The 15,584-nt window shown below is 49.7% G+C and overlaps 2 protein-coding genes across 3 annotated transcripts; both read right to left on the minus strand.

Annotated features, from left to right (window-relative positions):
* Positions 1-123: 123 nt before the first annotated feature.
* On the minus strand, positions 124-11,384 carry espnla (espin like a). The gene is made up of 11 exons (XM_076024720.1): positions 10,392-11,384; positions 9,747-9,937; positions 8,991-9,177; positions 8,719-8,901; positions 8,497-8,628; positions 3,959-4,111; positions 3,763-3,877; positions 3,491-3,657; positions 3,249-3,413; positions 1,635-2,596; positions 124-1,144 (listed from the first exon to the last, which is right to left on the minus strand). The coding sequence occupies exons 1-11, from the start codon at positions 10,875-10,877 to the stop codon at positions 622-624; spliced, it is 3,264 nt and encodes a 1,087-aa protein (XP_075880835.1). The 5' UTR covers positions 10,878-11,384; the 3' UTR covers positions 124-621.
* Positions 11,385-11,516: 132 nt separating this feature from the next.
* On the minus strand, positions 11,517-15,493 carry scly (selenocysteine lyase). 2 transcript variants are annotated; one of them, XM_076024976.1, is made up of 13 exons: positions 15,354-15,493; positions 14,466-14,567; positions 14,249-14,358; positions 14,076-14,176; positions 13,834-13,993; positions 13,615-13,742; positions 12,923-13,078; positions 12,725-12,831; positions 12,592-12,628; positions 12,426-12,509; positions 12,198-12,297; positions 11,973-12,048; positions 11,517-11,901 (listed from the first exon to the last, which is right to left on the minus strand). In XM_076024976.1, the coding sequence occupies exons 2-13, from the start codon at positions 14,558-14,560 to the stop codon at positions 11,748-11,750; spliced, it is 1,308 nt and encodes a 435-aa protein (XP_075881091.1). In that variant the 5' UTR covers positions 14,561-14,567; positions 15,354-15,493; the 3' UTR covers positions 11,517-11,747. The 2 variants fall into 2 exon arrangements, with proteins under 2 accessions (XP_075881091.1, XP_075881176.1); XM_076025061.1 differs by lacking the exon at positions 15,354-15,493 and adding an exon at positions 14,734-14,884.
* Positions 15,494-15,584: the final 91 nt, after the last annotated feature.

Consider the following 15,584-nt stretch of genomic DNA (forward strand, 5'->3'; position numbering starts at 1 on the left):
AGTTAATACATATTCCATATGGTTTCAGTCTATCGTAGGAATCGACACGCCATAAGAAGTTGGGGCCTGGGTTTGTGTACAGGTGTCGTCATAGATGGTTCCATTGCCTCAGCTGTACTCCTAGAGGACCGAGGACTTGTAACAGGTGCTGTACAGTTTTTTGAGTCACTACCAAACCAGATTGGATGCATTTCAAATGCATGAATTTCTATTCATGAAGCATCCCGCGTTGATTCAACTGCTGCTGCAGAAAGAGAGCGACGTCCAGCGCGTCAGACTGGGCTTTCCGCCTGAACAATTCTAACAATTTAAGATGCCTGTGCAGTGTTGACATACTAATATTAATAAAATCCTCAGTTTTAAGAAATGCAAGTATTTCCCAGTGATTGAAACCAAGAAGGTAGTAATAGCAGATTAACTGCGATAGCGCCATCATTGCCTTCTGATTAGAAAGGATTTACAGACATTTCCTTTTTCTTTATTTTATTAGAGATCCTGATCTCATAATTACAAGATAAGGTGCCTACATTTGTTATATCCAGTGAATGCAATGCGCTTCTGTACCATCTCACAACAAACAATAGAAAAAAAAAAAATTAAGGACAAGGACGTCACAAACAGTTATTCAAAATCAAAAATCTCTGCCTCCTTCTCCTTCCAGAAAGCGAAGCTACGATCAATGTATTTGCAGATTTCTTCGTTGCTGAAACTGGAGATATCAGTTCCACAGTGCAGCAGCCCCTCATCAGGTGTGGGCGTCTGCACAATGACCTTAGGGACCTGTCTAATCTCTGGGAGGCTTTGCTTCACCACCTCTCCAGTCTGACTCGCAGCATTTCCAAAGAACTTAACTTTGATGTCCTCAAAGCCGTCCTTCCACTCTCGGTTCCCCACTTCGATGTCCTGCATGACGGCCTTGTGGAAGTCACGCACCAGTTCCCAGGCAAAGCTTCCCACGTGGTCGAACACCTCGAAGCACAGCAGGTGCCGCATCTTGCGCTCGTCCACTGGCAGATCCAACTCCAGGATGTGAAAGTAGCCCAGCATGAAGAGATCAAGAGTTAACTTGTCATATTCTACCGGCACTCCATCCAAACGAGGTAGGAACTGCTCTGGGGAGTAGAGAGCTTGCTGCCTGTGGAGTCTGGAAGACACAGAGGAAAGGCTCAGACTCCTGCGGGCCATGTCACAAATAGCTGCAGCGCAAAGTTCATTATGTGTATCTACATTTATTAAGCCACTTTAATATCATGTGTCAGTACTTTTAAAGAGTTTTTGGGAAGTCGTTTGATAAATTAAATGTTTTCAAGACCACTGACAAGACCAAACCAACCAATCAACCATATTTGTGCCTGATTTTCTGCAATTTATAGATTTTACTGCTAATCGTTAAAATAAAAATAATCACGAAACTACGCCATGTCAAGGTCAGTTTCTTTTTTAGCCACTTGAGGTCACTGTTAGTTCATAAAATGACCATTTGACGAGCTAAAATGTTTACTTTTCCCAGGCATAACCAGAGTCATGTATTCCCAACAATGTGATGTGTGATTTCGGTTTGATATTCAAAGCGTATTTAAACTTAATTAGAGAGATTGTTATGAAGATTTAGGCAAATAATGGAAGATTTTTACCTGCGTATTTGCCTGGATGGGACACTGGAAATCATCTTCCTCCAGCTTCCCAGCATCTTGTTGACGGCACTTCTCTGCTTGAAGAAATGTCCCAGTGAACTGTTCATCATCGTTGATTGGGCTGCGCTTTCCATGCCGCTGCCGCGGCGTTCTGACACAGACTCATTGACTGGGCCAATCTGGTTTTCTCCACTCAGCTTCCTCTCTGCTGCATCCTTACTCTTCACAGTCACAGCGTAGGCCGACTTCTTCCAGTGACCCAAGAAAAGCACAACGATGCGTTCTTTCCTCAGGCTGACTGTCTCCTGAACGTCAGCGCTATTTTCATCGTAGTCAATACCGGAGTCGCTGTTCTGGTCCGTTTCTGGGGACAGACTCAAGCTTCTAGCTCTTTTGTCTGTGTCTCCAGCCTCTGGCTTTGTGGAGGACTGCAGCCCTTCGTCCATCTCTCCTGGAGAGGACAAGTTTTGCGTTTCAAAATTAGATTTCAGGGACCTCACAGACACTCCAAACTGTTGGATTTCATCCTCAATCATCTCTCTACGCCCCCTGTCGGAGGTTTGTCTGTTTGGTGTCTGGGAAAACACTGTGCGCAGGTCAGTGTCGGGCATCTTGCAAAAGGGCTGGTCGTTCAGGTTGGTCATGAGCAGAGACATGCTCTTCACGATGCCCGAGATGCGGCCACACCACACAGGCAGTGGAACCTGACTAGGAAAGTTTCGGAACTGCGTGTTGACGGTGATGTTGACGATGGGAGCCGGCAGGATGTGCCGGAGTTCCTCGGCTAGGCGGGCCAGCTCCATCTCGTAGCCTTCGCAGTTTCTCTGCTCAGAGACGCTGGCAATCTGTTGTTCCAGATAGATGAGGTCATCCTCAGTCAAGAGCTCACCAAAAGGTCCCAGAATGGCATTGTGGGCCTGAGAGTACCTCCAGCTGACTTTGGCATACCGGCTGCCGTTTTCCTGTAAGAGAAAATTAATTAGGACTGCCAGGCACTGCCCGAACTTCCCCCGACCTACATGAAATGGCTGGGGTAAAGTAAGAATTTTGTTTTTCATTAACCATAAAAAACAAGGTCCTTTTGGTTCGGTCCAACCGTCACATCCAATAGGTGGAGCAGGTCACTTTCCACTCACTCGGATGTGTTTGATCACAGTTGCCAACGGTTCAGTGGCATGTTCAAGTCTTCGTTGTCTTAACAGGATTGACAGATCTCACAAAATAGTTCTTCGAAATATTTTACACTGGAAACAAGTTGCCATCTCCCAAGGAAGAACATGGCAGAAGAACAGAAGACGGGTGTTGCAAAGGAAAAAGTTTAAATCAAACCATTTGGTTTGTTCACACGGGTCAGGAACTCATCTAAAAAAGCTTTCCGTTCCGTTCAATTGATCAGCTTATTTCATTTGTGAGGCGTAACACCACCATGTAAACACCCTTGATCCTTTTCTTGATTAATCAACTGTGTTTCTCTTGCGCTCATCAGATTTACACTTAACGTTTTCCAGACCAAGACAAGGCAGCCAAAGCCTCAAGTGTGACACTCTTGTTCGGGCTGGACTTCAAATATTATTTCCTCTATCAAACAGATCCGTTCATTTGACTGGACATTACCTTCCTCCTCTGATCCTCCTCGTCCCGGAGCCTGGCCTGCAGCTGCCTCACCATCACTTGTCTCTTCCACTCGGCGATCGGACGGCCCTTGTCATCATGAGTGGGGACCAGGTAGTCGATGTCTGACAGGTTGGCTTCTTCGGTGGGCAGGACCACCATCTTGCTCTGCACAGATTTGAGGGGACACTATCAACCCCGGGAACGTGCTCCTCCAAGAGCAAGCTGGAGACGACCCACCTTACCGGTTGTCCGGTGAAAACTCCAGACAGGCCTGACCGTTTAAATGACTGAATAGACTTCATGTCGCCAAAAAGTTTACTTTCAGCAAGGATGTTTGCATCAGGCGACACTGTTTTTTCCATGGAGGTTTCAGTCTCAGTGGCCTTGGGCTGATTGAAGCCTTTGATAACTACAACAGAAAATATACCCCATAAATTGGGCCAAAGCCAATGCTTTATTGTTTTATCATCAAAGCAGTTGATGAATGGAGTGATTTAAGTTGGGGTTTCCTCACCAGATGTTGCAATGTGAACCTGTTCTATCCTGTTGACTGCCGCTCGTCCTGGCTGGAGGACTTCAGTGGAGCTCTGAGGGTATCTGGCCTGCACAGACTCCTCACTTCTAGGTTGCTGATTTAAACAAAAAAAAAAAAAAAGACAGTTTGTGATCCTTGGAAAAGAAAGAATGATGAAAAAGCATCCAGTGTTTACCTTTAAACTGTCCATGAGAACGTTTCTGTCCTCGCACGTGTCACTCAAGCTGCCGTAGTAGTCGTCCTGGCTGCCGCGCAATATAACAGGTCTCACCTTCACCTCCTCTGCCACTGGTGAAACCACTTCGGTGGAGTGACCTGGACCGACTGCCTGCAAAGATCACAAATCTAAAGTCATGGAAATTTCCAGAATCATGTTTGCCAGATAAAACCTCTAAAGACTTTAATATCTATCATTCAACATATGATCAGCAAACAATACATTTACAAACAGCATTTTTATTCTGTGAAGTCACCTATTTTTCATACATTTAAGGTGGGGGTTAAGTTTCTTTTGTTGTTAGAAGCCAGCAGAATATTTAGGTTCTCAGAATGTCAGGTTCTTTGTCCATGAGAAACAAAACATCCTGCTTGTGTATGGAGGAAGGAACGACATGGGATGGTGAAGAACCTGGAATAACTGGGGAGGATTGTAACATGCATGGAAGCCCTCAGATCCACTTTAATGAACCTGCGCTGCCCTAATGTGCTCCATGCACAATGCATATCAAATTTTTCCTCCCCGCGGACATTATTAGACGTTAAAAACATCAAAGGCAGCGCTCGCACACCGCCGCATGCTGTTGTGCTTTGTCTCGGCGAGGTGGTCCCTGCCAGCTCCTCGCACGCAGCACTTTGAAGTCCGAAACGGCACGAAATATGCTGTGACACGGCTCGGGCGGAGGGATAAACTTCCCCGAAGTTGTGCAATCCATAAATAGATAAACAAGAGGGGGGCTGGGAAAAGGATTCTTTTGTGACCCTTCTGGTAACAGTTCAACGTCCTGAGAGGCATGATGAAGCTCCGTGTGTGTGTGTGTGTGTGTGTGTGTGTGTGTGTGTGTGTGTGTGTGTGTGTGTCTTTTCTGTGTGTGTGTGTGTTTAATTAGACCCAGTGGCCAGAGAGCATTTGGTTTTCATCAGCGCCCTCATCACAATTGCCACGCAGATACAGATAGCCGAGCCCTGTTCTGGCCTGGATCCACTCTGCCTCTATCAAAGACCACAGAGAGCCCCGTTCAACACAGATTAGGAGCCAAGAGTTAAGAAACAGCTCCTCAGCGCGCCGTTTCATTGTCCAGCACGCAGCACCAGTAATGTGTGGTCCCTGTGGGTCAGGCCGCCCGAGAGTTGAAGTATTTCAGAACACTATGTGTATTTAAAAAACATGTCTCGTAATCCCGGGCCCTGAAATCAATCATCGAAACAACCTGCTTCCATGTGAAGCATTCGCGCTCGTAGTGATAAATCGCAGCGTGGAATGTACACAGCAGTTGAGCGTTATACACAGAACACCGTAGTGTAAATACACGTCCGCTTGCATGTTTGAGACGCTCTCAGGTTTCCGGCGGCAGCGGATGGCTGACCCCCGACAACACCCTGTTCCTGCCAACGCTGGCTTTGCATCTCGCTGACGGAAGAACCGGTCCACTTGGAACTGGAACATTTAATGGGAGAGCTACTGGAAAGTGTGAAACAATCAAAAACAAATTGTAAAATGAAAAAAAATAATAATGGAAATTACAATGACAACATGGTGTTAGTCATGACTGACCGTAAGTGTCCGCAGCTCATCAGAAAAGGGTTTCGGCTTTGCCAGAACATCTGCCAGCGAAGGCCTCTTTTCAAGAGAACTCCCAAAGCTTTCCTGCATTTTTCAAAGATCCCGAGTCTCCCACCCTGTCCGGTAACTTACAATCCTTTGGCCTAAGCACAGCACAGAAAGGACAGTTCAAAAAAAAAAAAAGTAAAGCAAAAACAAAACAAAACAAAAAAATTCACACACACAAATGCAACCTTGAGCGACATTCAGTTTTGGAAATAATAAACCTACTAGAACCCACCAACCTCTGACAACGCCCCGAGAGTGCGCCAGTGTGTCCTCGCGGCAGAACGACACAAACTCCTAGCGGCGTCTCCTGCTGCCTGGGACCTCTGCTGCCCTCCTAGGATGCGACGCTACAGCAGGATCAGCAGCCAGCCGCCTGACACCATTAGCAGCATCTCCACCAGTCAGTGGCGATGGCCACGGGGCAATAAACAATAAACTCAGATCGGAGAATGCCGTTAATAATTAAAAGAGCGGGATAGGATGGCCACCCATGTCACTGACACGCCCACAAACCAATGCAGGCACGTTGTTGCACGGAGGGTGTTATCTGCCGACGACTCTTCAAAGCGACAGGACAAAAACTGTGACATTTTATCCACACAGACGCCTTTTTTCCACTGGGACAATCAGACAGCGGAACAACGCCGCCGTGTTTGTTTTTTTGTTGTTTTTTTAATAGCCAAGTGTTGGGGGTCAAAACAGTGGAAAACAGAATGTGACACCACAAGCTTAAATTAATGAACTGGTAACATGGAAAGCCTTTGGGAGAACATGGAGCACTGGTTCAATTGCTTCCTGCTAAATATCACCCGATGATCTCTCAAGCTTTTTCTCTTTTGCTTAAGAGAGAATTACAATGAGGGGCCTCAACAAACCATTACAGTCATTATCTACAAATCTGTTGCGTGTGTGATGTAATGTAGACATTTCTTTTATGACAATACAATCATTCTCTGTGCATCTGTTTGGTACCAAGACCTTAAACGTCCATAAAACCATGACTTCTGACTAAGTGGAAATGATTACACAGGAAATTTTTTGGACCAAAAATCAAACCAGACTTTGATTTTCTTTTGACTGTGGTTATGCAGATCATTTTGTTTTTGAATGCTTCATCTTCCTCCACGCCACAGCAACAAAGGGGAATTTGCCAACTGCCTAAAAGGTTTGGACATGAGTTATATAACACAGGACCCACTTTGTTGAAGTGTTCCTCAAAAAAAAAACTGTTCTGAAACAGCCTCTTAGACCGGATTAACGTGATGGGAGACACACACCTCGTGCCGCGCACGCTTAATTTAATCACCACACACAATGTTCCTTGCGGAATGAGAAAGGGCTTGACGTTGGCGGACAACTTTGACCTCGTTGACAGCGATCCAAACTGCTTTTGGACAATCCCGCTGCAAACCTGAGGCGCCACTCGGAAACGAGATGGTCTGACTGACACTCAAGAACCGATGCAATCTACCTGCCACTTTACAACTGCAACACAACTCACGGCCGTACCGGTAATTAAAGGGTCTACTTCTGAAGCCCGCGCTTGGGGAAACTGCCTCCCAAATATCAGGAGGAATTAAAACTCTGCTGGGTTCAATATGAGTCCAGCTCTGTCTGTGTCTGATTCATATACGGTCAGAAACGTGATGCCTCACCCTGCTAACGTCACATGGTGTGCAGAGGTGACAATCATAGCACTCGCAAGTCCCTGGAAAAAAAACAAACAAAAAACCCCCACACAAAACAAAGCGTGACACACAATCAAACGAGTGTTTGAAAGGATCAACATCCTCCTCTTCCAAGTCCGCAGAGGGATAAAGTTTCTGGTTCTGGGCATCAGGACGGTGAAAACCTTGAAACTTAAGCCCGTGGATCTCATAACGAACTCAGCCTCTGGGTCCTGTACCTGAGCTGCTGCCGGGTGGAAACCGATAGGCGCCTCGCCTGCTACCGCTGGTGCCACCGGCTCCACCTGTGTCCTACGTCGCAGCGGCCCTCACACTAATTAGCTCCCCTATTGTCGCTCGGAGGATTATTTCAGGAGGACGGAGGGTTCGGCGTCAACGCCTCACTGCCTCGCCATCATCATCCTCTTGCTGGATGGAGTGCTGCTCTTCTCCGCTGACTTATTCATCTAATTGTCAGCTTTCGTTTCTCTGCATACAGTCGAGCGGCGCGCGGCGGGAGAACTGCTGATGCCTTCAGGGCGACGGCTGAGAAGCCTTCAAGTTCAAGGAGTTCACGGCGGAGGTCAGAAAGTCGGAGGCGACGCAGTTTCGTATGGAATAAAAATTCCGCGAGCTCGTATTACAGCGTGGCTGTCGACTTCTGAAGTTAATTAGCATGTCAACATCAATGTGAAAACAAATAAATCACAACGCTGAGAGCCTGCGCTCTGAGAGCCTGCAACTGAAGTTCAGTGCAGGCCAGTTTGTTCCCACGTTGACTCCTTGACTCCAACAAGCAGCGCAAACAAGGTGTCGACGATAAAATATTCATCATCACATTAAGGAGCGTCGTACTCCGCACGGTGGATTTATACAGTCTTCAGCTGCAAGCCGAGGCTCAGCACTCACGGCGCTCGCTGTGCCCGATTAAACACAGACGCCACCATTATCGTCCTCCACTTCATCCTCCCTCCTCAACTGTAAGCAAGGCAGCGGGGCTGAGTGCAGGGAAGCGATGCCGGCGAAGGGGCAGCACAACATGACACAAATTAGGAAAAGTGATTCACCGAGGTTGCAACATCTTCCAGATGTTTGCTGTTGACCCCAAACTGAGCAGAGCTACAGCTGGGCAGCTCTGACGTAAAACAAAAGGACACAAAGGAGTTGACCAGAGTGGAGCTGGGGGTGGGGGTGGGGGATTAGGGGCAGGAAGCTCACTGTCGCCTCCATGGCACGCAGATATCTGGCACACTCGTGGTGGCTGTTGTACTCAGCCAGGTCCGCTGGTGTCAGCCCGTCCATGTCCCGGTCTGTCAGGCTGGCCTGGTGGGTCAGCAGGATTCTGCAGCACTGGCGGAGAGGATGAACGTGGCCGACTGAGAAACAGCAACGATGGGATTCTAACAGTTTTCTTTTCTTTTTAACGACAACAGTACCAACCTCCAGCTCTCCGTTCTCGGCAGCATCGTGAAGAGGGGTCCCTCCCCAGTAATCTCTCACGACCTTTGAACCCAGGGAAAGCAGCTTCTCCAAGATGCAATGGTGTCCTCTGCTGGCGGCAAAGTGCATCGCAGTCGCTCCGTCTCTGTCCCGGCAGGTGAGGCTGATGTCAGTGCGGGCAACCTGTTTGAGATGGAAATTAAACCAAAGAAGAAAGAATTCGAAGCAAAGAATGAACTCAAGCATTCAGGTGATGGACTTTTCCACCCTACCAGCCACTCCAGCACCGCCTGGTGGCCCATGTAGGCTGCAGCGTGCAGGCAGGTCATGCCATCGTGGGCTCCAAGGTGGACATCGGCTCCACACTGGTCGAACAGGTACTCTGCGACATGCAGGTGTCCCCACTGGCAGGCCAGGTAGAGGGGTGTGGCACCGATGGCCATCTGGCGGTTCACACACCTGCACACAGACAACAAGAGCCAGATACATCTGCAGGCATCACCCACGCTAGAACATTTTGACAATAGGGTGGAACATTTAGTGGATGTCAGCCGTCTGTCCAACAGACAGCGCTTCAAAATCGAGGGACAAGGACCTCAAGAGCTTCGAAAACCAATGGTTGGAATCAATTCTAAAAGGGAGTAGAGGCAAACATTGATGTTTTCATGGTTTCAGGAAGGATGTATGGTGAAAAATTAAAAAGCCTTTTGAGCCATTTGAGCCTGTAGAGCTGTGCTTACACCAATGTACCCTTCTGTGGTCAACTTCCACAACCAAAGACCGACATGTGACCCGGCGGCTCCCCGGCATGCATTATTTACAGATTAAGTTACCGCAGGTCACATGTGACGGCCGTGCCTCGCGCAATTTGTAGCCCTACTTGCTCTTCACCTGGCCTCGGCTGAAGGTCCGTCGGGTTTGCTTGCTGAATTACTCCTCACAGTTGCTTGATAAACATTATTTACGCGTCTATTGGAAATGGTAGGTGAGCCTCATCCCGAAGGTGGCGCCCCCGGACAACGACCTACCCAGGTGCCTGTTGCACGAGGAGCTTCAAACAGTTGAGACCCCCGCTTGCGGCGGAGTAGTGAGCGGGCACGGCTCCGCAGTGCGTCTCCACTCCCGCTGCTGCACCGACAGACAGCAGCCAGTAGATGACGCTCTGGCGGCCGAAGCGGGCTGCCAGGTGCAGTGGGGTGGCGCCAGCCGCATCCTGGTCCTGCGGGCACACGGTGATACGGTCACGCCTCTTTCTTGTTGATGTGGGTTTAATGGGCTGAAACCCCCTCAGTGCAACTCTCTGCGAAGTCTATCATGGTCTCATCAGGACCGCGGGTTACTGTATGTGTGCATGTATCGAGGCCAATCTTTGCAAGTTCAGCCACACCGGACCTGTGAGATGTTGAGAAACTGGAGGTAGAGTTGGCTCTACTACTTCTAGTTGTGGCTTCAGTGAAGGAGCTGCTCTTAAACATCTGGATACAGTTACACTACAACACTGACTGACCGGCAGTAAATCGACACTGCATGATGTAATCCGCGGCTAATACCTATGAAACGGTGGTGGAGAACTGCAGCTTTGTTTTTTATAACACGTGCAGTGATGTAACTCTGCTCTGGGATTAGCAAGATGACCAATGGCGGCTGGCTGGTGTTGGGATTGATGAACTCACCTCAAGGTTGCAGCCTGTTGCCTGGACCAGCCACTGGAGTTCCCGGATGTGACCCGTAGCAGCAGCATCATGCAACGGTGTGGCCCCGTTCAGGGCCCGGGCGTCGGGCGGCAGCCCCTGCCCGCCCACCAGAAACTGCAGGCACTCCAGGCGTCCGCAGCGGGCGGCATGGTGCACCGGTCCGGCGCCCTGGGCGTCTGTGATGCCAGGCCGAAGGTGACTGGAGGAGGCCAGCTGCCTCAGGGTGGCCAGGTCCCCGGCCCGGGCCGCCTGGATGGCTCCATGAAGCACCATCCCCGCTAGTGGCTCCTGGTGCACGAGATACCTGTGGCACCTGGGCTCCCTCTCATATTCAAGTCCCCATACAATAAGAAACCTCTCCCACACTCCCCCCCAAACCACCCATTGCCTCCACCTGAGTGGAGAAAACGACACCGGGTGGCGGTGGCCAGCTGGTCGGCCTGGAGAGGACGAGCTCGGTGACATGGGTGGGAAGGTAATGAAAGCCGCAGCTCAGCAGCTTCCAGGCTCCCTTTGTGAGCCGCTGACCGACCATGTGCCTGCAGTCGCACGCACCAACGCTTCAGTGGAGACAGGTGGAGTTCAGGCGGCACGGAAACTTAGGTAATGGGGGAGACCGGAGCCAAAAACTGACACAGTGGGGCGACGACTGACTTGTCAGTCCTGAACCCTGAGGCAGCAAAATGACTGCCGTTAGATCATCACGATCTACTGAGACACTGAAACACCTCAGGCTGATGTCAATCTGATGTTTCATTGATTTGTTATACAGCGCATTGGCATCACTGCTATTGGCACAGCACCCCCTGCTGGCCTGACATGCCAATAAGTAACACTGATTTCCTCCATCACTTACAGTCTTTTCCTGATTCATCTAAGAAAAAGTTTGAAGATATACCTTGACCTTGCTAACCTACATGGTATTTCTTCTTCTTCTTCATGTTTTCACCGGCTTTGCGGGGCTTCAGCTGCACCACCAATGCACACAAACAACACAAGCAAATCAGTCCAGTGAAGTTTAGAGTGAGCTGCGGTCTGTACTGTCAGGGAATCAGGTGTTTGCTGCTGTGACGAGACTGACGGAATCAGTGTGAGCGACGCCACTTTGAATCCATCTCTTTTATTATTCCACTGCAGAATCCCATCTATTTTTCATGATGCATTGAAGAAGAAAACCCTCCATTGCTTTCGGCCTTTAGCTGCACGGCAGGACCCTTCGTCCCCCCCAGATATTATTACCCTGTCATATTCATGATTCAATAAATCATACAAGTGTGTGCGTGTGTGCGTGTGTGTTATTGCAATCGTCCATTGTGTCCAGCAGCCGACAGTCGGTCAGTTGCTCTCCTCCAGCAGCTCCACAGTTTGTCTCAGATCCTCCACCGCCGCGTCCACGTCTGCACGGCTGGTCGCCCGGCCGACGCTGAGCCGCAGGGCGTTGGCCGCCACCTCCTCCGGGACGCCGCAGCTCAGCAGGATGTGCGACGGCCTGTTTGACGGAGAGGCGTTACGTAACGCCGACGGCACTGCGGCTGTCGGGAGCGAGGTGAGCGAGGTTACCTGTTTCCACTGTCTGAGTGGCAGGCGGCGCCGACGCTGGCCAGCAGCCTCGTGCAGTTGGACAATAGCCTCCAGCCTGCAAGCGGGACGCACGCTTCATTAATCATTCAGAGACGGCATTCACAGTCGGCGAGAGGGTCGGGGACCGTCGCTGACAAACGCAGCCGCGGAAACTTTGCGGAATGGGCGGGGCCGCCAAGACAGGAGGCGGAGTCAGGGCTTCACCTTGTAACGTCGGGCCGAGGATGGAGACGTTGCATGTGTTGGGGAGGACATCGGTGCCCGAGTAGTGGCTGTTGAAGTGGACGCGGGCCTTGAAGACGGCCTGGAGAGAGAGAAATCTTATTTTTTTTAAATACTTTTCGGAATCCAGTGGAAAAGTTATTACAGTTGCAAGGATAAAGGTCCTTTGACTTAATTAAAACATTTTTCCACGTCTGAGTAGAAACTTACTTTTAGCCGCTCTTCAAGATAAAGTCTGACACTTCGCATATTACTCTCATAATCTGACAGATTTAACGTCACCAGCTCTGCAGCCTGAAATCAGAGGCGGCGATGAATTGATCAGAACGTAAACCTCATGTCTGAAACGTAAATATCATCAGCGTCAGAAACAGACCTTCCCCAGACCGGCGATCATCGGGGTGTTTTCCGTGCTGCGGGGAAAGACGGAACACACAGGCGGGTTGTGAGAAATTCAACCTCTCACTCGCGCTCATGGAATCGTCTCCTGAACTGGACTCAACCGTTACCCTGGTCTGAAGTTTCTCTCCTGTCCTCCTCCAAAAAGCATTGGCTGCAGCGGCGTCTGCGTCGCGGGTCCCCTCACGTACAGAGCGCCAATACGAGGGGCATAGAACTGGAAACGCAACATAAACAATGAGATTAAGATCTTTTTTTTTTTCTTCCTTTTTTAAATGCTAAATCTACAACATTTTTGCAACACCAACCTTGTGTCCCACTATGGTGAGATAATCCACGCCCAGCTCGGGGGCGTCCACGCGGATCTTCCCCAGAGCCTGAGCGGCGTCGGTGTGCAGCAGGATCCTCAGCCGCTCTCGCTTCCTGTTCAGGGACTTGATCCTCTGGCAGATCTGCTGGAGTGGCTGGCGGGAGGAAAACACATCAGACTGGACCGGACACGAGTCTTCCTCCTCCTCTTCCTCTTCCTCCTCCTCCGCACACAGAGACTCAGCCAGCGACAAGGCTTTTCACAACAAAAGATTCTGGGAGGTGGTGAATTAATCTGTGCTGAGGCAAAAAATCTGAACTCTTGTTTTTGTAAAGCTGCATATCCTTATTAATATTTGAGTTGGGTCATCAAAAGGCACGTCACAGAGGACAGTCACCCTTTGTGACATCACAACTGGTTGATTTCCAGAATTTCCACAAACACTTTGTGAAAACTGGAGCTGGCGGGAGAAGTAAAAGATGGACTTCTTATTCTGGGAGGACAGAATAAGAAATCAGACACTGATTATTAGAAAACATGCAGCCTTCTGCAACTATATGGTTCATTTTGACATTTTGCCAAAAAATTAAGTGATTTTTTTTGCAGCACTATTTGTTCCCGAGTCTGACACAGGAACATATCAAAAAACAGTTCCCCCACACTGGAAGCAGCTGCGTTCCCGTCCCTCACCATGATGACACCGGTCTCGTTGTTGGCCAGCATGATGGAGATGAGACAGGTGTTGGGACGCACGGCGGCCACCACCTCCTCCACCTCCGCACGGCCTGTCAGCCTGGACACCGGCACAAAGGTCACGTCTGTGACAGACAGAGGGAGGGAGCAAAACATGAGGAAAAAACGCCACACAAACTTATCTGGTCTTGCGTGGCAGTGGCGGCAGCCTCCCACCTGCCTTCCTTTCTGTCTGGAGGTGCTCGGCGACCAGTTTGACCGAGTCGTGCTCCACGTTGGAGGTGATGATGTGAGGAAGGCCGATGTCGCCCCTCTCCGAGGCGCCGCAGCTCCTCCAGAAGTGCTCCACGGCTGTGTGGAGGACCAGGTTGTTGGCCTGGGAAGAGATCAGAGAGTCGTGATTCCCGGCTGCTCGCCCAGTACCACCCCGGCCCCAGTCTGACCGACAGCTGCTTCACCTCTGTTCCGCCCGACGTGAAGATGATATCCCCTGCTCTGCCTCCCACCATCCTGGCCACGTTCTCCCTGGACTGGTTGATCATCGCTTTGGCTTTCGCACCTGGAGATAAACCACAGTGAGGTTGTGGTGGTTTGGTTCCAAGGAGACAAAAAAAAGGAAAAGTTCCCTTACCAGCAATGTAACTGCTGCTGGGGTTTCCCCAGGCGTCCTGCAGCGCCTCTGTGATGGCCTGGATAACCTCCGGTTCCAGCGGAGTAGTGGCGTTGTAGTCCATGTAGATCCTGGATCAGTTCATAGTGGAAGGTCAGGCAGGTCCAAATATTAACATTAGCACAAGACATAAAAAAAAACACTCTTTGAAAGTAAATGAATAAACAACATTTCCCACCTGTCAACATTCATCTCGGAATAATGTTGGAAGGTGTGGTTGTCAGCGTGGGCGGCATCCTTTGGCGAGGGAACGTGCTCACACTGTTTGGCCATGATGCTTCTGGAATGAAATGTTATTGGCAAGTCCGTCACGACCGTCAATAAGTTAGTTTGCAAAAATATGAGAAAATCAAGTGACTTTTAAAATGGGCTTAATTAGAATAAATATGAGAAAATATCTTAACACTAACATGACCTAATAGGTCAAAGTGATGATTGTATCTCACGTCGCCGTTGACTTCTGTTGTGTGAATAATTTATTTCACTAAAAATATGTAATCGGTGATCAGTGATGCTTTGTCCCGTAGCTTCCATTGTCACGTCAGCAAGTGTCTCCTTGTTGGTGAAGTCAATCAAGTCTGCTTCTTGGAGAGCGCGCAGGTTCCCACGAGCCTCGGCTGTGCGGGAACAGTGCTGCTGACTCATCATCTGCTTTATTGCCGGAGGCGCACCTGCCCCATACTAATACTAACGGAGGCTTATCATTGGTCGAATGCGAGCTGTTTCGCTATACCGTCGGTCAACGTGACGTGGCGTCACCAGGAACCGACGTGATGCCGCGTCATGTTTGACGTAAATGACTCTGAGGAACATCGAACTGAGGAACACCGGAATCGAAACTTTCTCGTCCCATCACTGGGTTCCTTCCTTCCGCTCCCATCACACCGAGTAGCAAGCACTGCTAGCAGGCTCGCGGCAGCAACTGTCAACCCTAGCTGCTGCTAGCTCGGCTAGTCTAGGCTGGGCTAGCATCGTAAAAACTATTAGCCCGTGTGGCAGCGAGCGGTTGGACCGAAGCAGAGATGCTCCCCCCGGTGTGTGACAGCAGGCTACCGTGGTGTCTGACCTGGTGATGCGACGCCGATGTCTCTTTCATCTGCGTTTACTGCCACCCGTGTCAATCATCAGCTCGCTCCGCCGCGTGTATGTGTGAGCGCCGGAGTGCAGGGGGTGTGGCCCCCGGCCGGGTTGCCAGGTCGGAGAAACCGGCCAACTACCGCCATAGCGCGTTTCAGCACACATACCGCACGATTTAGTTCTATCAGAACACGCTGATTTCCCTTAAAACCCATATTTT

Source organism: Nelusetta ayraudi, unplaced genomic scaffold (genome assembly GCF_046127955.1).
Source record: "Nelusetta ayraudi isolate G7.1 ecotype Tasmania unplaced genomic scaffold, CSIRO-AGI_Nayr_v1 ptg000001l, whole genome shotgun sequence".
NCBI classification, from domain to species: domain Eukaryota; kingdom Metazoa; phylum Chordata; class Actinopteri; order Tetraodontiformes; family Monacanthidae; genus Nelusetta; species Nelusetta ayraudi.

What these genes read in the sequence shown, in the direction of transcription:
- espnla (XM_076024720.1), bottom strand. Translation starts at nt 10,877, where the DNA reads ATGTCACCGAGCTCGTCCTCTCCAGGCCGACCAGCTGGCCACCGCCAC. An exon ending in TGCGTGCCATGGAGGCGACA is followed by an intron (nt 4,112 to 8,496) that starts GTGAGCTTCCTG and finishes TGATCTTTGCAG; the next exon opens with GCAGTCGGTCCAGGTCACTC. An exon ending in GGTTCACATTGCAACATCTG is followed by an intron (nt 3,658 to 3,762) that starts GTGAGGAAACCC and finishes TTTCTGTTGTAG; the next exon opens with TTATCAAAGGCTTCAATCAG.
- scly (XM_076024976.1), bottom strand. Translation starts at nt 14,560, where the DNA reads ATGGCCAAACAGTGTGAGCACGTTCCCTCGCCAAAGGATGCCGCCCAC. An exon ending in TCCGAGATGAATGTTGACAG is followed by an intron (nt 14,359 to 14,465) that starts GTGGGAAATGTT and finishes GAACTGATCCAG; the next exon opens with GATCTACATGGACTACAACG. An exon ending in CCTCGGCCCGACGTTACAAG is followed by an intron (nt 12,049 to 12,197) that starts GTGAAGCCCTGA and finishes TCCCGCTTGCAG; the next exon opens with GCTGGAGGCTATTGTCCAAC.